The 24903-nt window shown below is 46.2% G+C and overlaps 2 protein-coding genes and 1 long non-coding RNA gene across 4 annotated transcripts in view; 2 read left to right on the top strand and 1 right to left on the bottom strand.

The window, feature by feature from the left end:
- Positions 1–15659, top strand: part of PCBD2 (pterin-4 alpha-carbinolamine dehydratase 2) — a 52561-nt gene extending 36902 nt beyond the window's left edge. Inside the window, exons 3-4 of the mRNA XM_084795826.1 lie at positions 13648–13728; positions 15472–15659. Coding sequence (XP_084651952.1) covers positions 13648–13728; positions 15472–15567 — 177 coding nt within the window. The 3' untranslated portion in view covers positions 15568–15659. The remainder of the gene's footprint in view (positions 1–13647; positions 13729–15471) is intronic.
- Positions 1–24903, top strand: part of CATSPER3 (cation channel sperm associated 3) — a 75075-nt gene that overhangs the window by 32001 nt on the left and 18171 nt on the right. The window contains exons 1-2 of one of the 2 annotated variants that reach the window (XM_084795805.1): positions 19215–19349; positions 21225–21378. In XM_084795805.1, coding sequence (XP_084651931.1) covers positions 19252–19349; positions 21225–21378 — 252 coding nt within the window. In that variant the 5' untranslated portion in view covers positions 19215–19251. Of the gene's footprint in view, positions 1–19214; positions 19350–21224; positions 21379–24903 lie in introns of those variants that run through there. The other variant, XM_084795806.1, reaches the window with a different exon arrangement.
- LOC311605358 lies at positions 13735–19139 on the bottom strand. The gene is made up of 3 exons (XR_014781901.1): positions 19041–19139; positions 15489–15608; positions 13735–13913 (listed from the first exon to the last, which is right to left on the bottom strand). It is a non-coding gene; the product is annotated as an uncharacterized lncRNA (long non-coding RNA).

Genomic DNA, 24903 nt, shown 5'->3' with positions numbered 1-24903 from the left:
GGGCATCTGGTTAATCAAATCATGTGTTCCCCATGAACATGGCAAGAGGCATGATTGAAGCATTTGTAACAATTTGGCTCATTGTAAGCCTCATAATTTTTTAAAAAGAATTACTTTTTCACTGACATTAAAAACCCAAAGCCAACTGAAGGGCTGTGGTTCATAACACCACACCTGGTCCAGATTGTGCCGGATGAATCCATATTTGCTTCACTGTAAATGGTTTTGAGGGTGGAATTCTTGGCTTGTTTTTCTGTCTTGTAAGCCCTTGACACTGTATGGTACCTGTGCACTCGCAAACCCAGGACAAGGGAAAGGCCAGCTCAGCCTCCCACTGCAGGGCGGGCTGGCTGCATTTATTCTTCGTGTTCTAGAATGAGGAAATGATATGACAATAAACAGAAATGCCTTTGCTGAAGAGGAAAGGAAAGCTGGTGTTTATCTGGTCAGGTGGTTTAGATTAACTGTGATGCGGCTCTGTATTATGTTACTTTAAATCATTGTGTCCCAACAGGACATAAATTATGAAGATTGTTACAGTATGTTTCATCCTATGTAAGATCAACAAATTGGAATAATTTTTTTATAGGAAAATCACAGTGCTTTCAGCCAGGACTATTGAAGCCTTTAATTTGACTCCGGTATTTCTCAAATATTATTGCCTAATATATAAAATGTGATTTGCATAAGATATGAAATAATAAACGTTTCAGAACAAAAGGGAGGCATTTCCCCCTTGCACTCCCGTGAATGGCAGTGCACTCCCACCCGCTCTCGGTCTGCGCTGCAGGGCACTTGTGCCTGCCCCTTCCTTGCTGGGCTGGACTCTGTTGTGCTTGTCTGTGGCCTCACCTGCCCAGAGACATGACAGACCCGAAGGGAGTGCAAACATTCTTGTTCATACACAGTCAGGAAAACACTTTCGCCAAATACGTTGTGACTAGAGAACGAAGCCCAAGCTGAAGAAAGCCTGGCTAACTCAGCAGCTGATGGCAAAGTGATTTGTGTATGAATATTGAAGAATGATAACTTAACATTGTATTCTCTCAAGTGTTTATGAGTTATGGCCCATGTGTGAACTTTTGATGGGGATTGTTTTTCAGTTGTACTTTGCTAAGTTTATTTGGTCACAAACTTTTTAGCTTAAAAAATTAGTTTGTCAGTTGGGCAGTGGTGGCACACTCCGGAGGCAGAGGCAGGCAGACCTCTGAGTTCGAGGCCAGCCTGGTCTACAGAATGAGTTCCGGGACAGCCAGGGCTACACAGAGAAGCTCTGCCTTGAAAAAACAAAAACAAAAACAACAACAACAAAAAAAAACAAAAAACAAAAAAACCCCCAACCAACCAACCAACCAACCAACCAAACAAAAACCCAAAAAACCAAAACCAAACCAAAACAAAACAAAACAAAAACCCAATCCCCCCAAAAAAACTTGAACTGGTTTGTATATGCTCAAGGCACTATGCACATGCCCCATGGTGGCACAATGTCTGTGTGTGACAGTCCTGTCACTCTGAGACCTCTCACATCCCACAGTGACATTAAGAGACAGAACAGCCTTGGATTACGGTGGTCAGTTGAGGTTTGGAGTTTACTCAGTCCTGGAGACATACCTGGAATTCAGACTTTTCAGGGTAGATGATACTACCCGCCTGAGTCCTCGATACTAAAAATAAGTGAGCACCGAGCTTTCTTATTCTCTCTGTGGCTGTGAGCCCTGAGGTTTCTCTTTAATTGTTTAGTAATGTTGTTTAAAACACAAAAACTAGTCCCTTCTTTCAGTCTGCAAGGGTGAGACTTTAACTCTCTTTAAGCTTTGTCATGACAGGCGGTGACAGACTCTGAATATACCATGATTTGCTTCAGCTCAGTGCCTGAGGTGGAAGGATTGTCCCAGGCTTGGCACTGTGGTGTGCTCTTACAGACACAGACAGACACACAAACAGGTGTTTTTCTTCCAGTAATGTGTTGCCATGGTCTGTTCCTGGAGATCCTCTGTGGAGTTATCAGGATGTCCAAGAGCTGGGTGATGTATTTTTTTTTTTATAGAAAATATTGGCAAATGTGGTAGAAACTACTTCAAAAATCCTAAAAGGGAAATGGACTCATGACCTAAACAGTGTAAAAGAAAGAATAACTGTGGACCATGGGTGTTCTGGAGACCTGTTTGTGCCATCAGGTGGTCTGTGATGAAGTGGGAGGATACAGACCAGATTAGAATGTATAATGTACAGCATAGGTGTACTGCATTGTATAATGTGTGCACACCCACAGCATGATGTCCTGTAATGTAATATGTGTGCACACCCACAGCATGGATGCACTGCAGTGTATAATGTGTGCACACCCACAGCATGATGTCCTGTAATGTAATATGTGTGCACACCCACAGCATGGATGCACTGCAGTGTATAATGTGTGCACACCCACAGCATGATGTCCTGTAATGTAATATGTGTGCACACCCACAGTGTGGATGTCTTGTAATGTAATATGTGTACACACCCACAGCATGGATGTGCTGCAGTGTATAATGTGTGCACACCCACAGCATGGATGTGCTGCAGTGTATAATGTGTGCACACCCACAGCATGGATGTGCTGCAGTGTATAATGTGTGCACACCCACAACATGGATGCACTGTAGTGTATAATGTGTACACACCCACAACATGGATGCACTGCAGTGTATAATGTGTGCACACCCACAGCATGGATGCACTGCAGTGTATAATGTGTGCACACCCACAACATGGATGCACTGCAGTGTATAATGTGTGCACACCCACAGCATGGATGCACTGCAGTGTATAATGTGTGCACACCCACAACATGGATGCGCTGCAGTGTATAATGTGTGCACACCCACAGCATGGATGCGCTGCAGTGTATAATGTGTGCACACCCACAGCATGGATGTGCTGCAGTGTATAATGTGTGCACACCCACAGCATGGATGCACTGCAGTGTATAATGTGTGCACACCCACAGCATGGATGTGCTGCAGTGGATAATGTGTGCACACCCATAGCATTTGGTGTTATTTTTCCTTCAGATGTCTGTGACCTTCCTTCCTATAGGTGGTAATGGGAAGTGAGTGCTCTGTCTGCCTGAGACCTTGTTCTCATCCTCTGCCCGCTCAGTTACTTTCAGTTTAAATGTGCTAGTGTAAATAGCCGTGCTTTTCTCTGTCTTTGGAATAAGGTGCTGAGACTTCCCGTGGCTTCGCCTCAGAGGTAAGCCAGAACCACACAGCATGAGTGGTAGTGGAGTCTTGAAAGCAGCCAGTGGGATGTGAAGGAGACAGGCAGGGCGTGGAGAAGTGGCTCAGCTGGTGGAGTGCTTGCCTCGCGTGAACGAGGCCCTAAATTTAATCCCCAGTGTTGAATAAACTGGGCATGGTGGTGCACACTTGTAATCCCAGCACTAGGGGGACAGTGGTGGTGGGATCAGAACAGCAAGGTGCATCCTCAGACGTGGGAGCTCAAGGCCAGCTCCAGCTATGTGAGACCCGGCTCAAAAAAAAAAAAATGCAGCCAGGCATGTAACCTTGGCATTTCGGAGGCTGAGGCAGCAGGAGGGTTTCTGTCAATCAGGAACAGACTGCTATTTTGCTGCTGCTGCTGCTGCTGCCACAGCTTCTTCTCCTTCCTTCTCCTCCTCCTCCTCCTCCTCCTCCTCCTCCTCCTCCTCCTCCTCCTTCTTCTTCTTCTTCCTTCTTCCATGTATTTGGCCTGACATTCTGAATTCACACAGTTTGGATGCATGGCATTGAAGACACACCTTTTCTATATAACATTGAATTTTTATAATGATGATCTCAAGGAGCATAAAGTTCAGTTTTACAGATTGCTAGAAGAAAACACAGATCCTTGGCAGTTTTCGTAATACTTCTCACTTCATGAGACCCTGAAAGTTTAGGAATCAGTTTCTATCAGAGACTCAGGTAAGGACTCCTCCACAGGATGGTCCTGAGGCATCTGTGTAGTGACAGTGAGCAATAGGGTACCAGGCAATGCTGTGACGTTAGGTAAGTCCTGTAAGTGCCTCTCTGGCAGCCTTCTCTTGGGTTGGTTTTGAGCTGTGTTTTGGTTTGCATTAGTGGAAGAGAAGACTCAGGAAGCTGGTGGCATGTGCTGATTCCAAGAGAGCAGAATTGGGGGTTGTGAGAAATCCAAGAAGCAGATAAACAGACCCCAGACCGGCGGTTGTCTGCTAAGGACTAGCCAATGAAATATAGGGAAAGTGGTTGGGTCTGTGTGGGGAGGAAGTCGGAAACGGGGGTCTTTTGGGGAGAAAGAATGAGATGGCATTTTCTCTTTCTCTTTCTTTCTTTCTTTCTTTCTTTCTTTTTTTTTTTTTTTTTTTTTTAGAAATGAGCTTCTGAAATGTCTGAAGTCCTCTCACCTGACTAGAATAGAAACCAAGGGTCGGGGGCGGGTGACGTGCAGAGGGCGTTATGTTGTTCCTTAAGAAGCAAGGGCTTCTGTGGGTGGATTCCTACCAGGGGAGTTTCACCGGTGTTGGTATCCAGGGGGCGTGTGCTAAACATGCCAGGCCCTGAGTCTGTAGCCTTGCATCTTCCTTTAATAATGTGTTTTGAAGATGCTGCCATCCTTAGCTGTGGCGCTGCTTTCTTTTTCCAATCAGCTGTCTAGGGTACTGAATGAAAAAAATTATCTGTAATCATCATCTCACACACCTGTGTGTGCGTGTGCGTGTGTGTGTGTGTGTGTGAGAGAGAGAGAGAGAGAGAGCGCAAGCATGCATGTGTTTAGAAGAGCGCATGCTTTTCCCAGGTGGCGTGCTTATTATCACTAACTGAGAGGATGATGGTTCAGCTTCAGGCAGGGCAGAGTGGCTGGCTGTACCGGAAATCGTGACAAAATTGACAAGAGAAAGGCAATTCCATTTTCGAGTTGAGTATTCTTGTCCCAAGTTCCTGGAAATGGTAAGCTCTGTAGTACATTAGGTAGAGGGCCAGTGGATGCTGCCCCAGGAGTGCTGGCCTATATCCGCTTCCAGATAGATGAAAGCCCAGGGATTGGTCCTCAGGCCTTACACACACACACACACACACACACACACACACACACACACACACACTAATACATACAGTCTGACACACATATACACACAGAGACACATATACCCAGACAGACATAGACACAGAGTCACACACATACACAGACATATACACAGAAACACAGATATAAACATAGACACAGACAGACATAGACACACACATACACACACACATACACACAGACAGACAAACACACACATACACACATAGAGACACACATACACAGACACATACACAGAGATACATATACACACAGGCAGACACACACATATATACACACAGACACAGACGTACACATGTGTGTGCGCACACGCACATGCACACAAACATACACACACACACACACACACACACACACACACCAAAAGTCTAATCCTTGGCTGAGCTGCTCACAGACCCTGAGGAAATCTTCCTTTGGCAACACTCACTTAAAGGAACAGTCTTCAAGATGTTGCTGAGTTTCTGAGCCTTGCAAAGGTAAACTTGTTTGGTCTCCAGGTTGGTTTGAAAAAGAATTTTTCCTTTCCAGGCCACAGGTGCACAGTGTAAAGCATTATGACGATAGCCAAATGCAATGCATGCTTCCAAGTGTCAGGTACTGGGGAGGACGGTGCACGAATCGCCTGTTTTACACAGGAGGAGGCCCTGCTAAGAAACTTCACTGATGTCATGTAGCCCATGAGTACCACAGTCTGGAGTTGAACCCAGGTCTCTGACCCCCAAACTCTGTAGTTGTACAGAAGGAAAAAAGTATGAGTGAAAAATGTCTTTGGCTAGGTCTGTCCCTCACAATGCTGGCCAGGAGTGGTGTGTTGACCTACAGAGTAAGATCTCACGTCCCTCCATGGTGACTGAAATCGTGAACAGTGTTTCAATGTGAAAGTTACAGGGAGTCGTGCAGTCATTCTTGAGGGTGGAGAGCGGCTTCCCTCAGTACACCAAGCAGTGCTTACGTGATTGGTGTCACCAACATGGAGGGAAGGTCCTGTCCCGTGACATGTGCATACTTGGCAATGATCTTGCCTTGTATTTTGCTTAATAATTTTCATTATTTTTAATTAAAGTTGAAGAAGTGCAGACTCTAGCTGAAATTAAGGTAGGCTGTGTTGCCGGAATCTGGTAATTACTTTAATTGATCACAAGATAGTTTCCTTGATCACCAATTAGAGGAAATTGCCGATCAAGTTTCAAGACGTGAAGAAATGCCCAAACTGATTTATGTAATAGTGTTTTCATTTCTAATCAGACATAAATATCATTTCCTTCCACAGAAATTGTGTTTTTTAAAAGAAGGGTTATAGGCCCACAAACATGAAGGTGATTCGTAAACAATAGAGAATTCTAATTCATTGAATTAGTGAGGGAAGTATTTAGCGGCTTAATGGAGATTGTACTGGGGAAATTACTTGGGAGTACCTGGTGCTCATTTTCTTAGTGGGAGATATGTTCTTTTTTAGTGTGTAATTAAACTAGTCTATAATCAAAATATGAAGGCAGCTGATTTGAAGGACATATATCAAAGGGCGTCGTGCTGAGGACTGAAAGGCTCGTGTTGTAACTGTGCCCGGAGTTAAGCCTGTGAGCGTCAGTCAGTCATACATGTCATTAGGACTGAGGCTGCGCTCTAAGTTGGGGGTGCTGGTACACCGGCCACGGATTGATACGGATTCCTGTTCTGGCTTTGTGCATCTGATAGTTTTCCATGGTTCCACGGAGCCAAATGAAACAAAAGCAACTTCGAGAAAAATTCAGGTTTCCAAAGAAGACTTGATTTGGGGTTTGTGGAAAAAAAAAATCTTTAATTGCTGGTGGTTTGGAGATTTCCAAATGACAAACTTGGTTGGCCCAGCTTGCTGTGATTGCAATGCTCACGTTCCCTGAAATGGCAGAGTGACCCAGGGAATCAATACTTCATCATGCACTCGTGGCTCGCTCACAAAATGTTTGTAATTTGCAATACAGGAAAGACTGAAACGATTATCAGCCATTATATGTTATTTGTTGACCATATGTTTGTTTGAAATGGCCGTGGCTCAACAGAACACGGCTCATAGGCAAACTATGCTGTAAATTGGCACTAAAACCCACCTCAACAGGTAGGCATATGCTAAGAAGGTAGCATGAGCCAAAGTATTTTAATATGAACCATATTACGTACGTTGCAGGATCCTGGCTCCCTTTATAGTGATAACTTCATTTGCATGGCTCCTTTGCTTCCCCCCCCCCCAAACTAATTTTTAAGACTAGATCGAGTGTATTCATTGTACAAATTCAAAAGGTACTAAGAATGCAGTGAGTTCTCTGGTTTCTGGCGCCGGTCACTTGCCTCCCAGCCCCTGCCTCCTGCCACTCACTTTGCGAGCTTGGGCACTGCCTGTCCTCTCAGGCCACTCACTGGTGTGCGCTGTGGTTTAGCAGTGGGTCTAGGCAGTCCTCCCCGTGCTCCCCGATGACTGCGCCGTGTTCCTGTGTTCACTTTATTATCCGCACCCTCTCAGCTTCCAGTCAGTGCTGCAACAAGGTAGCAAATTCTACAGAGTGGCGGTTATTGGAACTGTTGCATGAGTGTCTGCGGTGACAAGCTTTGAGAAGAGGAACTCTCTATTCTAAAGCCATGGACTTGCGTGCCTGCACATGTGTGTGCACATGTGTGCATGTGTGTGTGAGAGTATGGGCACATGTGTACTGCAGTGTGTGAGAGAGGGAGGGAGGGAAGTATGGGCGTGTGTGCTGTGTGTGTGTGTGTGTGTGTGTGTGTGAGAGAGAGAGAGAGAGAGAGAGAGAGAGAGAGAGAGGGGGCACGTCTGTATTTCTGTGCATGTGTGTGTGTGTGTGTGTATGTGAGAGAGAGAGAGAGCATGGGCACGTGTGTGTTTCTCTGCATGTGTGCACGTGCATGTGTGTGTACGTGTGCATGTGTGTGTGTGTGTGTATGTGTGCATGTGTGTGTGTGTGTGTGTGTGTGTGTGTGAGAGAGAGAGAGAGAGAGAGAGAGAGAGAGAGAGAGAGAGAGAGAGAGAGAGGGCACATGTGTGCTATGGTACATGTGTAGAGGTCAGAGAATGACTTTAGGGAGTTGGTTCTGTCTTTTCATTATGGGTTCCAGGCTTTGAACTCAGGTAGTCAGCTTGTGTGGCAAGCACTTTTATGTTCTGACCTATCTTGCTGTCTCCTGACCCCTCCCCCCTTAAAGACAGGGTCTCACTATGTAGTCCTGAGTTACATGGAACTCCAGGCTGGCCTCAAACTCACAGTGATCCACCTTCCTCTGCTCCCAAGTGCTAGGATTAAAGGAACTAAGCACCAGCTGGGCGTGGTGGCGCAGGACTTTAATCCCAGCACTCAGGAGGCAGAGGCAGGCGGATCGATGTGTGTTCAAGGTCAGCCTGGTCTACAGAGTGAGTCCAGGACAGTCAGGGCTACACAAAGAAACCCTGTCTTGAAAAATAAACACCACCACTAAAAAAGAAAAAAAAAAAGAAAAAAAAAAAGAAAAAACCAAACAAACCATTGTGCCTTAAAAAAAAAAAAAGGTTTTACTTTAATTTTGTGTGTAGCTGTGTCACTGGATAAGTGTCCCCTGATGCTGGAGTGACAGGTGCTGTGAGCTGCTAGAAATTGAGCTATAGTGGAAGAGCACAGGTCCCTTGACTGCCAAGGCTTCTCTCCAGTCCTTGTTTTACTTACCATGTGGCACAGGCTGCTCTCAAGCTTGGGAGCCCCCTGGTTCAGCCTCCTCAGTGTTTGGGTACAGGTGTGTGCTACCACACCTCTCAGACACATTTATATTTATACATACCTAAGCTAAGCCTTTTTTTCCCCTCCTCAGAATTTTATACATGAGCATTTCTTCTATATCACCCTGCTCCTTCCTCTCTATATATTTAAAAAAATTGTATCATTTATTTATGTAACATGTATGGGTGTTTTGTCTGTAGGTAATGAGTGAGCACTAAGTGTGTGCCTGGTGCCTGAGGAGGGACCAGAAGAGGATGCTTGATCCTCAGGGATGGATGTGCGCCACTATATGGATGCTGGGAACCAAACCTGGATCCTCTGGAAAAGCAGCCAGTGCTCTTAACCACAGAGCCATCTCTTTCCAGCCTGACAGAACCACAAACTTTACAAAGGGGGGATTATTTATTGTAAAGGACAGAACTAACCCTGAATTCCCTCCAGTCCCCCTCCAGTCTAAGCTTTTTGTTTGTGTGTTTGTCAGCATGTATGCGTGTGCATCAGGAATGTGCAGTGCCCGAGGAGGTTGGAGCGGGGGCTGGGTCCCCTGGATCTGGAGTTGTGGACAGTTGTAAACCCCCACGTGGGTCCTCAGCAAGAGCAGCCAGGGCTCTTATCCGGGGAGCAGTTGCTTCTCCATGCCCCTCCACCCCCAGCGTTTTAGAAGGCTTCTTTATGGACAGTCAACCCACCAACTGAAACATAAATGTTTTATCTGCCTTGGGTTCTTCCGTACTTTCTGCCTCATTGATTTTGAGGCTGTGTGTTCTGTACAGACCATGCAGGGGTCGTCTTCATTGCTGATGACCTTACTTTGGTTTTCTTCCTTCCTTCTTTCCTTCTTCCTACCTAAAGATTTATTTATTTATTATGTATATAGTGTTCTACCTGCATGTAACTCCTGCAGGCCAGAAGAGGGCACCAGATCTCATTTGGATGGTTGTGAGCCATCTCTCCAGCCCTATTTTGGTTTTCTTAATTGCTTGGATTTAGGCCGTGCAGAGTCATCGATTGTTTAGTTTCGTAAAACATGACAGAAGCAGTGTCTACTTACCTTAAATTGTGTATGAGTGGTGCTGTTAAACATGGTGTTTTGGTGTGTTTTCAAGTTTAGTTTAGTTGTGTTTTCCTTACTTGGGATGCTTACATCTTACTTTCAGTCTTGAGGGTAATATTACACACTTTCACATGACAAATGTAGCCCTCCCTCCTTCACTTTTCTAATAAGCCAGATCAGAACCCAACGTCTCCGTTCTGCCCCTTTCTTCCACTGCTCAGCTCCACTGGTTGGTAACATTTAATAGCTGATGACAGTTGTTGTTGGTTCCTTCATTGCTATAGCTGTGCTAAGTAGATTCTTGGAGCTTAATGAACTTATTCTCACTGCCAGCACCTGTGACAGTAGTTTTCCACTCAGCTCTCTGTTACAGTTTCTTTTTCAGTCCTTTCTGCAGAAGGATGAGTAGAAGCTATCCTATGAGTTGCTGCATTAAAAAAAGAATCTAAACAAGTTTAAGTGTGTGAATGCATGTGTGCGTCTGTGCATGTGTGTATGTGAAGTTCAGAGGACAACTTTATGGCGCTCATTCGTTCCTACTTTCTTGTGCCTTCCAGGGAGTGGACTGAGGTTGCCGGGCTTCCAAGACAAGGAGCCGTCTCACTCACCTGAAGGATTGCATTTCTGAAACGTCAGCCCACTGCTTGTATCTATTTATTTTGAGTGGATTTCACTGTTATCCCTAGCTGTCTTAGAACTCATAGAGATCTGTTTCTGTCTCCTGAGCACTGGTTAAAAGCATATGCTACTGCATCAAGTTATTGCTTTTGTTTTTTTGAAAAATAGTTTAGCTGGGTGTAAAATTATTTTTTTCAATCTTTGTTTTTTATTTCCATTGCCTTTCTGACTTCCAGTGTTGAATGCCGATATTTGGAAGTTTGAAGTAAACAGATTTCTTTTCATCCTTACACATGGGATTTCCTTACTAAATGACAAAATAATTTTTTAAAAAAGATTTATTTATTATTATGGATACAGTGCTCTGTCTGCATGTACAACTGCAGGCCAGAAGAGGGCACCAGATCACATTATAGATGGTTGTGAGCCACCATGTGGTTGCTGGGAGTTGAACTCAGGATCTCTGGAAGAGCAGTCAGTGCTCTTAACTTCTGAGCTCTCTCACCAGCCCCTGACAAAAGAATTTTTAGAAATTTAACTTTGCTAAGATGTGTAGCCATGGTTGCATTTTTATATTATTTTGTGCGTGTGCATGTGAGTATGTGTGTATATGTGATATGTGTATATGTTGTTTATGTAGTGTATATGATTTGTGAGTACGTGTGTGTGATATATGTAGTATGCGTGCACAAGTGCCAATGTGTGTGGGTGTGCATGAGCATGTGTGCAAGAGTGCATGTGTGCACATGTGTGTGGAGAGCAGATAACTTGATAGGATGGCTTTTCCCTCTCATAGATCCTAGAGACAGAACTCCCAACTTGGGAGGCTAGAGCCATCTCACCAGCTGACTCTAAGTTGTGTCTTTTACAACTGTTTTCCTTTCAGTTCTGGAGATCAAATCCAGAGCTTTAATACAGGCCAAGGACAGGTGTCCTATCTTTGAGCTGCCCTGTCCCCTGGCTCTGTTTACAACTTTTTCTCCCCTTGCTGTGGTAAATAGTTTTATGTGAGTCTCCTTTGTCTCATATATTTTCTAATTCTTTTAAGCTCGTGTTGCTTTCTTATTTATTTATTTAATGTTTATGGGTGTTTTTGTCTGCCTGCATGTCTGTGTGCCATCTGCATGCCTGGTGCCCGAAGAGTTCAGAAGAGGAAATCTACTTGGTTTATTTTTCTAAAATGGTAAGAGATGCTAGGCAGCACTTTGGACCTTTCAAGATGCTGGAGTTTGCAGGAATTGTGACCACAGGCCTAAGGAACTCAGGCAGTGACTGACTGTATGCGAGAGCCATTCGATACACTGCACACAACCACTGCGCTCAGTAGCCACAACAGTAGTTCCCTGCACCTGGCCGTTGTAACGCTGGACCTCTTAACAGCCAGCCAAGGAGAGGGGAGGGGCACATAAGGCCCTGCCCCCTTACCTCTGAGCTACCGAGCCTTGCTAAATTCTGAGAGAGGAACAAATCACTGTCCTTAGCTTTGTAGCCACTACTGAGCCCACCAGCTCCCAACTCATGGTCACACAGATGGCCCCGGCTGATCTCGGTGGGTCACACAACAAAGGGCAGTAGACATGAACGTGTGTGTGAGTGTGAGAGAGATTTGTGGAGGCTTGTGGGAGGGCTGGTAGGCAGTGTGCATTATGCACACATCTGAGAATGCCGAAGGACAAATTGAATGAATTTAAAAAACTAAGGGCTGGAGGGACAGTGCTTCAGAGTGTGTGCTGCTCTGCAGAGACCCACAGGTCAGCTCCCCACAGGTCAGACCCACAGGTCAGCACAGCCACCTTTGACGCCACCTCTAGTGTGTACATACCCACATGCGAGCACACGTCTTAAAAAAATAACTGAGAGAAAGAAGGCGTGCTGGGCCTGGAAACCCTTTATTTACACGGATGTGCTTCTAGCTCTCAACAGTAAGTCCGAGGTAAGCCTGGGCTGCACAGCAGAGAGAAAGAAAAAGAAAGTGGAGGCTCACGTGACAGTGACGTGGCAGTGTCGGAACTTGAATCCAGATTGCCAGGTTCAGAAGGCCAGGAGGCCTTAACCATGTCCCTGCCGGTCACTGCGGGCTATCAGCCCTCTGCCTCTGCCACTGCTGAATAAGAACCAGTCGCTTTAAGACAGTCTAGTTCCGTGTCTGAATAACTGAAGCGGGCTCGTGTGCTACTTCTACCCTCCAGGGGCTTTAGGGAGGCAGATTTGGAATGAAAAGAGGCAGGAGACTGTAATTTCCACATATAGCCGAATGGATTCTTCCCTTCCTTTTAAAATGTATTACCAGTGACTGACAGTTCACAGGACCAGGCCTGCGTGTGCCCAGTGCAGGCGATCAGCTTGGTCGTACACTCATGACTGCACTGGCTGTGTTGACTCTAGGTGACAGTGTTCCGCAACCCTTCGTCCATCTTGGGCTTCTTATGTGCTTTGTGGTCCCCTCCCACACAGTTCCCTGAGCCTTAGAGGGGTTGTGCAAGGTAGGGTTATTATTTGCAGTTGCCTTTGTAAAACTGTGAAAGGATGCAAAAAAGAAGTTTTCCCTGTCTTGGGAGCCCGGACAGTCCGTGTTGGTGGGTGGGGTTCTGGGACTGTTTCCAGGCTTGCCCTTTGCTGAGGCACTCTGTCACCTCAGCTCGTTGAAGCTCCCGCTGCATGGTGGCGAAGGTAAGCCTTCACTGGCGGTCGGTCCCCTGACTGGTGAGCTGGGACAGCTCTAAGCCGTTCTCCACAGTCTTGCAGCTGATAGCTGGTGTAGCCCACTCACTAAAAACAGAAGGAACAGCTAAGGAGCAAATTGGCTCCCTGGATTTGGGGCAGGCAGACCCAGGGCACTGGGTCGAAGGGAAATTATTCCTGTGCAGTCGGGAGTCCTAGGACAATTAAGCAGTCCAGACAGGTCACTAGGTGACACTCATTTCCTGGTTTGTTTATTTGAGCCAGATTGTTTCTCCACCTAGCAGTCTGCTGCCCCGGTGCCCCGGCCTACTGAGAGCAACACTTCCCTTGTGATTTCTGAGGCTTCCCTGCATCGCAGCGAGCCTTTATCTGGTTGTGTGGCTCTGGGGTCTCCCAGTCATGGAGCACAGGGCGGGGCGGGGCGGGGCGGGGCGGGGCGGTAACCTCTCTGGACTTGGTGTTTTGCAGGCTTTTGGCTTTATGTCCAGGGTTGCTCTGCAAGCAGAGAAGATGAATCATCACCCGGAATGGTTCAACGTGTACAACAAGGTAACTGGGCCTCGTTGTTTAGGGATCTCTAACTTCGGAGCTGAGGCACAAGTGGTGCTGAGGACGCCGTCTCTCTCTCACGCGTCCTTATCAGTAGCACAGGCAGGGCGAGCCCAAGAGCAGGCTGATCGTCTTTGTCCTTTTGTCTCCCAGAAGTTTGGACGAGATTAGGCTCCTGAGTTAATCTTGGATGTCAGCCACGAAGATAAAAAATCTTACGTTATGTTTTTGTGGAGGGTATTTCTTTGGAGGGGTATATTACTTAAGTCAGTCTCCTGTGTAGCCCTGGCTGGCCTGGAACTCACTATGCACACCAGGTTTGTGGGAGATCCTCCTGCCTCTGCCTCCCATTTTGTGGGATTATAGGCATGTGCCACCATGCCCAGTTTAGTTACCTGAGACCCCAGAGGTTTCATTTGAACATAATTCAAAGCGATGGTAGCTGGCTCTGCTGGGCTTCTTGTGGGGCTCCTGTCCCCTCTGAGTCTTTCTGTCCTTCCCTCCACTCTTCCGCAGGACTCCCTGCTCCACCCAGTGGGTGTGGCTGTGGGTCTCTGCATCTGTTTCTATCAGCTGCTGAGTGGAGCCACTCAGAGGACAGCTGTGCTAGGCCCCCATCTGCAAGCGTAGCAGAGTGTCCTTAATTGGTCCTCCTGTGGCTCCCTTGTAAGGGGATGGACTCTGGCCTGCTTTTCCATCCCTTTCCCCTATCTCCAGAGCACAGGGGAAGAGGATGCGCTCGGTCCTGACTTGACTTGATATGCTGTGGTGGGTGCGTGGGGGCTCCTCTTCTCTGAGGAGTAGGGGAGGAGAGATAGGGATACAGGGACGGTGGGTGGGACTGGGAGGAGAGGAGGGAGGGGCCTATGACCAGGATGTAAAGTGAATAATTAAAAAGAAAAAAAAAAGGAATGTTAGCAAATCAGATAGCACGGCCTTACGTGGCTCACTGAAATAAATCCCAGAAACCGTCTCTTTGTAGTAAATGTTTGTTAAAGTTTTGCTTTCCAGAAGGCAGACTGAAAAGTTTTAAGGGATGCAGTGAGAACAGCCACCCCAACCCCAACCTCTGCCTTTATGGTCTCACTACCTGGGATATCTATCCAGTTTTCCTGAGGGTTTGTACGTCATCTTTGAGAAAAGAGAACTCCATTTCTCTCTCTCTCTTTTTTTGTTTTTTTTTTTTCGAGACAGGGTCTCTCTGTGTAGCCTTGCCTGTCCTGGACTCACTTTGTAGACCAGGCTGGCCTCGAACTCACAGCAGTCTGCCTGCCTCTGCCTCCCGAGTACTGGGATTAAAGGTGTGTGCCACCACGCCCTGCGACCTTCTCTTTCCTGGATGTTTCTCTTTGCTTTTCAATCTTATTGTGGAGGGCCGTCCCCACCATGTCTCCTCATTTGGTAGCCTGCTTTTCTACTTCACTAGGCTACTGCCTAGTGGAGCTTCCATCTCTGCTCTTTATTCCCAAGAAGCAAGATTTTTGTGCTGTCAGCTGACTGCCCTCACCCTCTGGGAGCCCTTTCCTCCTGGGTGGCTGTCGCACCCGCCTGGTGTAGCCTGCACCCTAAGCTCCATGGATTTGGGAAATGCAGTGTTTTATTTATAATGCATTTTTTCCCCTAGATCCTCTAAACCCCAGTTTTCAGAAGCTAATGTTGAGAAGCAGGTTAATTTCTGAACCACCCAGAGAGAAATCCCACAGGTCTGCGCTCAGATCTGAAAAGCTGCTTTCCCCTTCATAGGTGCAGATAACGCTCACCTCTCATGACTGCGGAGGCCTGACCAAGCGTGATGTGAAGCTGGCCCAGTTTATTGAAAAAGCCGCTGCTTCTCTGTGATCTCTCTGAGAGTGGACGTGAAGATCTGATACCCGGCTTGTCTGCAGTGGTTTTAAAGGCCATTTATGTGAATAAATTAAGTCATAAATTAGTTCACTTTTGTATGATTGATGCTTAAATACAAATGATTTGAACCCAAGCCTGTTATTTTGCATTTACACCTAGTCAAAGATATAATATATGATAAACCAACCTGAGTTATTATGTAAAAATTTAAAAACGTGTCTTTATGTGAGTATGGCTGCTTATAGACGTGCAGGACCCCCCAGGAGCTGGAGTTACACAGGTGTGAGCTGTCTGCATGGGTGCTGGGAACTGTACTCAGAACCTCTGAGAGAGCAGTATAAGCTCTAAACTGCTGAGCCATCTCTCCACCCCCAACCTGGGTCATTATATGAATAATGTTTTTGAAGAAATACAACTTAAAATTTTTTTTTCTAGATAGGGCCTCACTATGTAGCTAGACTGACTGTCTTGGTGTTTTCTATATAGTCCAGACTGGCCTAGGGAAAAAAAAACTTGGAATTTTGTTTTTAGATTTATGTATATGATGTTTTACTTGCTTGATTATCTGTGCACCACACGCTTGCCTGGTGCCTGTGGAGGTGAGAAGAGGGCATCCATTACCCTAAAACTGGAGCTATGGGTATCTGTGAGCTGCCAGGTAGGCGCTGGGAATTGAACCTGGGTCCTCTGCAAGAACAGCAAGTGCTAACCACTGAGCCATCTCCCCAGGCGCCAGATGGCCAGAATAGGGATAGGAGAATATTCACGTTTTGTTACCCAGAAACTGCAGAGCAAGACTTTATAATACAGTGTTGGAGACCGGTGGGAGGGAGCCCTCATTCTGAAGCTGTGCTGACGGAGTGCTTCTCCCAAGGCTGAAGCTGCTTTGCCACGTGAGTAGTTAGTTTTCTTACAAAAGTTACAAAAAGTGGATGACCTGTCTTGGTTATGTTTTCCTTTTTCAACAAGGGGTGGCAGGAGAGATCAAGTGTCTTCCAGTAAGATGTGGCAATTCAAGGACTCCTGTCATTGCGATGGCCCATCCGTTCATTATGGGGCTTTATAAGTTGAGAACTGAGAGCCACATGTTTTCACAGCTTTTGTAGTGTTACCAGTGAACTGAGTCTGAAGACCTAGTCTCTAACAAAGATCATCTTTGTAAGAACCTCACTTCACAAAAAGCCTGACTGCCTCACCCCTGCCACTCCTGCCTGCAACTTGAGGAACCTGTGTGGTCATGTGGTAAGAGGCCAGGCTCCCCTGGCCAATTCCTGGCTGCTGCAGTTAGCCAGTGCCCCTGTCATTTTCTCAGTGTAAACAAAGGTCCTAGAGAAAGTGGCTTACAGGAGGATGAGCGTTTGTTCTGGCTCAGGTCGAGAATATGGCCGTTCCGTCGTGGCAGGGGAAGCGGCAGCAGGTGTGTGAACTGGTCACGTTGCATCTGCAGCAGGAAGCCCGTGGCATGGTGCTGCCTAGGCTTAGGGCAGGTTAAAACCTCTGTGGAAGCCCACAGACACATCCAGAGGTGTCTCTCCTAGGTGATCCCAAATCTAGTGGCCCTGATGTGTTGGGGAGCATACCCCCATTTTATTTTGAATTAAGTTTAGATTAGTATACAACATAGTGCTTATTGTTTGTTTGCTGGGTTTTTGTTGTTGTTGTTGGCATTTTCAAGACAGAATCTCCTGTATCTCAGGCTCAACTTCCTCTTTTTAAAAAACATTTATTTTACTCTATGTGTATGTGCTTGTGTGAGTTTTCATGTATGACATGCATGCATGCAGGTGCCCAAAGAGGCAGCAGGGCATTGGATACACTAAAACTGGAGCTACAGGTGGTTGTCACTCACCAAATATGGATTCTGGGAACCAAACTTAGGTCCTCGGAAAGAACTGTAAATATTCTTAACTGCTCAGCCATCTCTAGTCCCCAAAGGAATGGGTTTTCTCCTGTGATCTTCACACATATTACATACATCATACTTGGTGGGAACATGGAATTTTGGGTCACCTAAGTGTGTGTTCCTGGTCACACAAAATGGCTCCATAATAAATTATCTCTGATTTCCTTTTTAAGGTGAGACCCATGTTTGTTTTTTTGCATTGACAAAGGTTATACTTAAGAACTAGAAAGAAGCCGGGCATGGTGGCGCACGCCTTTAATCCCAGCACTCGGGAGGCAGAGGCAGGCGGATCGCTGTGAGTTCGAGGCCAGCCTGGTCTACATAGTGAGTCCAGGACAGCCAAGGCTGACACAGAGAGACCCTGTCTTGAAAAACAAACAAACAAAAAAAGAAGTGAAAAGAAGAGGTGGGCAAAGGACAGGAGACAGAAGATGGGGAGCAAGAGGAGGAGCCTGTGAGGGCCATCGGGAGGGTGGAGTACACAATGCCTGCTGGGCTATGGTGGCACAGGCAGGCAGGTCTTTGAATTTGAGGCCAGCCCAGTCTCCAGAGGGACTTCCAGGACAGCCAGGGCTACACAGAAAAACCCTGATAGCAAACTGGAGGAAAAAATACAAGCACAGTCCTAAAACCTAACCGGCAACACACAAAGACCATCGTGAGAGATACCTGTAGAAACAAATAAGTAAGAGCAACTAAGAGAGAAAGAATGCCAACAGTGTTTGAGGGCTGAACAGAATTAAATCCCTGTAGCTCTTGCACTTAACATCTCTAGGCCTTGGGCTCTTTCTTCACACTTCAAATTGCCACGTTGTTCATCAGTATCGTGGCTCTTTGGGAGTCCAGCTGTGCTGGTTTGCAAGGTCATCCTGTCTGGGCTTGTTGACTGTTGACACCCCCTATAGAAGGACGGACGGGAGGGTCACAGGACCTGTACCTGCAGATCCAGCCAATCTATACCATGTGTTGTCTGAAGCTCTGCCCTGACTGCTTGTGGCAGGGCAGGGCTACAGTCTATAGGCTGGCGAGGGTTAGGGCGTGGTGTCTTCATTTATGTAGCTGCGGGAAAGCAACGATTCCTGCTGGCAAGAGACTTTTCCAGTGTGGCCTTTGGGAGGGAGCACCCCTACTCTTTTAGGTGACCCCTTGCCTGTGTCTTGTAGGTTACCTCACTGCCTGGTAACTTCACTGATTCCCTGGAGTGAACTTCGGTGCAATCTTCCCTGGGTTTGTCCTTGGGACCTTAGACATTGTTGACATTTTCCTCGGAAAAGGAAATTTGGTAGTCATATCCCAAGTCTCCAATTAACAAAACCCTGGGTTCTGTCTTCCCTGCCTTCCGTTTCTTTTGTGTCCGTTGCCTAACCCATTGCTATCTTCCTTTCCTTATGTGTGTCTCTGGTGTGTTCTGTCCCTCAGAAACTCAGAAAAGTTCATTTTCCTCTCACATGACCCTGCTTGTCTTATCATTTTATAAAAGACCTTTGTCTGACAGAGGGCACACCCCAAGGGAAGGCCTCCATGTCTGCTGTCGCCGCACTTTCCCCTGCCACTAGATACTCACCCTCTCTGAGACATTCTTGCAAGTGGATGGGCCACAGTCAGGCCACCCTCTCTGCCTAGAAACTGCTGGAACGCCTAAGAGTGACCTCATAAAGCCGAGAATCCTTTCTAAGCATTCTCGCTGCTGCCTCTTAGAATCCAGATGCTAAGGAAACCCTTAGGCAGAGGGTTTTTGGTTGTATCCTAGAAGCAAGGATTGAAAAGTTGGGGCAATGTCTCAGTTCTTTCACCACGAATCCATACGAATTGCCTCCGGCTCACTGTTTGGCACTGTTTCGGAAGCGCTGCACGCGAAGATCAAGAAAGTGAAGTAAGTAGCCTTACCTCCATGATTAGGAGATGTGTGCAGGCCAGCCTGGGGACAGGGCACCAGAACTCACCCCGTCTCTCTCACAGGTTCTTGTGTGCACCCCCAGATAGAAGAGCGAGCCTCAGACACGCTGGGGTCTCTGGGGGGTGGGGGCAGCACATCTGCTCCTCAACTGGACTCTGAATTGGAACCAGTGCTGTTTTTCTATTAAAGTATTAGAAAATTTGAAGAGTTTTTTAAAAATCTTTTTTTTTTAAGCTACAGGACCTATTTCAAATCATATAATGAAAAGTATACATCCTGTTGTAGACTATAAAATATATGTTTTTTTGTTGTTAGCTTGTTTTTGTTTTTGTTGCGTGTGTTATGTGAGTGCCTGCATGCTTGTATGTGCACTGCCTGTATGTGTGGTGCCACAGAGGCCAGAAAGTGCTTCAGCTTCCCCTGTGCTTTGTGTCTTAAGATGAAGGCCTCCAGCCAGGCGTGGTGGCGCGCGCCTTTAGCCCCAGCACTCGGGAGGCAGAGGCAGGTGGGTTGCTGTGAGTTCAAGGCCAGCCTGGTCTACAAAGCAAGTCCAGGACAGCCAAGGCTACCAAAAAAAAAAAAAAAAAAAAAAAAAAAAAGATGAAGGCCTCACCGTGTCGTAGGTTCAAATGATCTTTCTGCCTCTGCTTCCTGAGTAGGCATGGGGCCCCAGGTACAGGATGCCACACACAATTAAATTTTGTGTGTGTGTGTGTGTGTATTTACCTGTAAGAGAATGTATCCCTTTGTTACAGATAGCAGGAAAAACATACTACTCTCTAAGAAAACTTTCAAAGCACAGATCAGTGTAAATAAGTAAGAAAAAGAATGCCTGTGGCCTCCCTGCTCGCAGCACACCCTGTCATTCTGGTACTGTTGTTCCCACTGAGTAGTTTTTCCGGTGTCTTTGCACACTAATGAAATCTTTTTGAAATAAGAATGTTAAGGCTTGCTTTGCTTTTATGCTTTGTTCTTCATCAGATCCTAATCAATCGTCTAAGCCATGAGAAAACGCACAGGCCTACTTTAGGATTCGTATTTCATGGGGCTGTATTCCACAGTTTACTTGACCAGTCTCTTAGAAAAATTGTTTGTTTGCTTTTGTATGTTAAGGGCATCCACAGCCCTGACACCTGTGTGGAGGTGAGAGGGCAACTTTTGGGATCTATCTTGTAGGTCTTGGGGATTGAACTCAAGTTGTTGGGCTTGGCGGTAATGCCTTAACTGGGACCATCTCTCCAGCCTGAAACTGGCTCTTTCTGTTAGATTTTAAAATAGTTTTCAAGTTCTCATCACTATAAACAGTCCTGGGGTCACGTGCTGAGCTAAAGTCACTGTGTGCATTTCATGTTGTGTTCTTCTGGGCTAGAGTCTGGGTAGGAAAGAGGACATGAACAGTTCTAGTTTTGTTTGTTTGTTTTGTTTTGTTTTGTATCAAAACTGTTCAATGTAGGTTCCCCTGTTCCTTAAGAAAAATGTCCCGTCATGGTTCTCTTTTGTGGGCATGAAATGTTATGTGGAAGTTCTGACTGATTTTTATAAACAAAACCATAAAGGTATTACTTTGTGTCTCCCCAATGCCATTTGTACTGTCATGAGTTGGCTGTGTGTTCCTTTTCCTTAGCCTGAGTAGTAGTGACCACTCTTTTTCAGGAGTTCAGGGAGAGGGATCTGGCAGGGACAGGCTGTTCTGACCCTCTGTGTCTCAGGGGGTCACTCTGTTTATGGGTTTCAGTACACTTCTTTTCACAGTGTGATAAGAGCAATCCCTCGGCCCTCAGAGGGGAGCAGCAGAGTGGGAATCAGGCTGCCTGTGGTAACCGTGTGTCTCACTCGCTCATCCTTTGGCAGGAGGAAGGATCGGGAGTGCCAGGCTTTCTTCATGAAGGTCGTGAAAAGCCGTTTCTTCCAGGTGCTGATGATCAGCACAGTCACCACCAATGCTCTTTTCATGGTCTTGGGGACGAATTATAACATAAAGTACAGAATATTCCGAGTCTTTGAGGTGAGCAAATTATCCTACTTTGCCTTCTTCATTTCTGAAAATGTTAAAATATCCCAAAGGCATTTTGCTGTAAGAAATTATCTATAGAAACAATTGTAGAGACCTTTGACCTCCGTGGTAGCATCAGATAGTAGTGGAAGAAACAGTGGATATGTGGTTGGTAAATCTCCCAGGATTCTCTCTTACTCATAAACGGAGAAACTGGATGTCACACCTGAGTCTCATGGGCAGCATTTCTGATGAAATTAGTGTCAGTCCCCGTGGGGAGGAAGCAGAGGGCTGCTAGGGGAAAGTGGGATGGGCTGCTGTGGGGCTAGCTAGCCACAGCAAGAATTGTGTCTCCTATGCCTGTAGTGAGCAAGTGCAGACAGTTCTCTGTCATCTCTGAAGGGGTTGGAGTGCTCCACCCCTGCAGGGCTCCCTCCAAAGGGCAGTGCACTTAGGAGAACTGGAGTAAGATTTAGCAAGCTAGAGATACACAGATAAAAAAAGACATTGCTGGAGGTGGTCTGAGGTGTAGGAAGGAACGGAGGCGAGGTGACAAAACCCAGGAAACAATTAGAGCCCAAATAAAAGGAAGGCTAAAGTAGAGCATACGGTTAAATACGCAGATGTTATCTTGAATTAAATGGAGGAATTAAAAAAAAAAAACTCCAAAAATGTAAGTGATAAAAAATTTTGGGAAGGAACACCAACAACCCAGGCTCTAAGGTCAACAAGTAATAAATGGGACCTCATGAGGCTGAGAAGCTTCTGTAAGGCAGAAGACACTGTCAACAGAACAAAGCAACAGCCTACAGACTGGGAAAAGATCTTTACCAACCCTACATCTGACAAAGGGCTAATAACCAAAATATATGAAGACCTTAAGAAATTAAACACCACCACACCAAATAACCCAATTGAGAAATGGGGCTCAGGCTTTGTGTGGTGGCATATGTCTTTAATTCCAGTACTTGGGAGGCAGAGGCAGGCAGATCACTGTGAGTTCGAGGCCAGCCTGCTCTACAAAGCTAGTCCAGCCAAGCCTACACAGAGAAATCCTGTCTCGGGGAGAAAAAAGAAAGAAAGAAAGAAAGAAAGGAAGGAAGAAAGAAAGAAAGAAAGAAATGGGGCTCAGAACTAAACAATTCTCAACAGAGGAATATCGAATGGCTGAGAAACAAAGAAATGCTCAGTATCCTTAGTCATCAGAGAAATGCAAATCAAAATGACTCTGAGATTCCATCTTACACCCATCAGAATGGCCAAGATAAAAAACTCAAGTGACAGCACATGCTGGTAAGGACATGGAGAAAGGGGAACACTCCTTCATTGCCAAGGTGGGAATGCAAACTTCTACAACCACTCTGGAAATTGATCTGGTGCTCTCTCAGAAAACTGGGAATAGACCCAGCTATTCCACTCCTTAGGATAAACCCGAAAGATGCTCCACCACACATCAAGGACATTTGTTCAACCATGTTTATAGCAGCCTTATTCGTAATAGCTGGAATCTGGAAACAACCTAGATATCCCTCAGTCAAAGAATGGATAAAGAAACTGTAGTACATTTACACTATGGAATACTACTCAGCTATTAAAAACAAGGAAAGCTTGAACTTTGCAGGCAAATGAGTGGAACTAGAAATGATCATCCTAAGGGAGTTAACCCAGACCCAGAAAGATACACATGGTATAGACTCACTTATAATTGGATACTAGCCCAACATGGATGTCTTCTGAGAGGCTTCACTCAGCAAGGGATTGGGATAGACGCTAAGACTTACTATTGGGACTCTAGGTGAGACAAGTATGGGAGAATGGGGAAATAGAAGGACCCAGAGGGTCCAGGAACCCTACAAGAAGACCATCAAGGCTGGTGGATCTGGACCCAGGGGGGCCTGCACAAACTGTTAAACCAACTAAGGACACTGGATGTGGTGGCACACGCCTTTAATCCTAGCACTCAGGAGGCAGAGGCAGGTAGATCACTGTGAGTTAGAGACCAGCCTAGTCTACAAAGGGAGTCCAGGACAGCCAAGGCTACACAGAGAAACCCTGTCTTGAAAAGCCAAAAACAAACAAACAAAAAAACAAAAACAAACCAACCAAGGACAATGCATGCAGTAAACCCATAGCCCCTGTTTAGACCTAGCCAATGAACAGCGCATTCTCCACAGCTGTGTGGAGAGCAGGGACTGACTCTGACATGAACTCTGGTGCCCCCTATTTGACCTCTTCCCCTGGGTGGATGTTCTATACTCTCTTTCCTCAGCTTAGGGTCTTAGTCTTTTTTGTTGTTGTTATTTGTTTAATATATATAATTTATTCAGATTACAACCCGATTGTTATCCCTTCACTTGTATCTTCCCATTACCACCCTCCGTCCCTCTTCGGCCCTATTCCCCTCCCCTGGACCTCTGACAGGAGGGGACCTCTTTCAGTGCCATGTGACTACAACCAATCAGGTCTCATCTGGATAGCCTGCTTCCCCTTCCTCTGTGTGCCACTGGGCCTCCCCACCAAGGGGAACCGGTCAAATAGGGGATCTAGGTTTACTGCATGCATTGTCTTTGGTTGGTGTAAGAGTTTGTGCAGGGCTCCCTGGGTCCAGATCCACCAGCCTGATGGTCTCTTGTCATCTACCCTGTAAGCAAGTTGTCAGAGTTTACTGTGCTCATGGTAAAAGGACGCAGGAGGTAACTTGGGGGGACACTTCTGCTGGCTGAAGAGGGGACAATGTGAAGTCCGAGGGTAACAAGTACGATGGTTAGTGCTAAATCCTCAAAGACTGAGGCGAGGCCAAAGAGGCGAGGAGCTATGTCTTACTCTTGAAATGCAGGTTACAGGCAAGAGTCAAGCTTGACCGGTATTCCTGCTGTGAACCCTGACCTTAAGGAGTGATCTACTGCATGCCTCCTCACACTACAGTTCCCGGCAGTTTTGCTGTTTTATGTTTACTTGTTTGTTTGTGCTCTGCAGCCCAGGTTGGCTCCAAACTCGAGATTCTTTTGCCTCAGCCTCCCGAGTGTTTGATTCACACGATGCATGATATTTCTATACAGTGTTTCAGTTTATACATTAGAAAGAACTGACAGCAGGTCACACACTTCAGCTCTGGTGAAGCGACGGATCTGGGCACTGAGCAGCCACACAAAGCCAGCAGACATGAGGTACTGACTATGGAAGGGTGGCGCCGGCAGCCTTGCTTGGGAGAAACCTGAATCTTTCAGTCTTTTGGAACCAGCTGCCTGTTGCCAAGAAATGGGGAAGAAAGGAGGAGCATGCTTCAGAATGTAGACTGGAATGTTCTTCAGTCACACGCTCGGGTTTTTTAAAAGAAGATTTGTCGTTTGTTTATGTGTACACCTCTCTGTATGTCTGTGTATATATGTTGCTGCCCATGGAGGCCAGAAGAGGGTATCAGGTCCCCAGGTCTGGAGTGACAGACAGCTTTGAGCCACCTAATGTGTGTGCTGGGGAATGGACTCAGATCCTCTGCAGTGCTCCTTACCACTGATCCACCCATCCTGCTTGGAGTCC

Source organism: Acomys minous, assembly GCF_964271855.1.
Source record: "Acomys minous genome assembly, chromosome: 9".
In the NCBI taxonomy this organism is placed as follows: domain Eukaryota; kingdom Metazoa; phylum Chordata; class Mammalia; order Rodentia; family Muridae; genus Acomys; species Acomys minous.
Note: the sequence above shows the minus strand (reverse complement) of the source record. Positions and strands in the feature narration are given on the sequence as shown.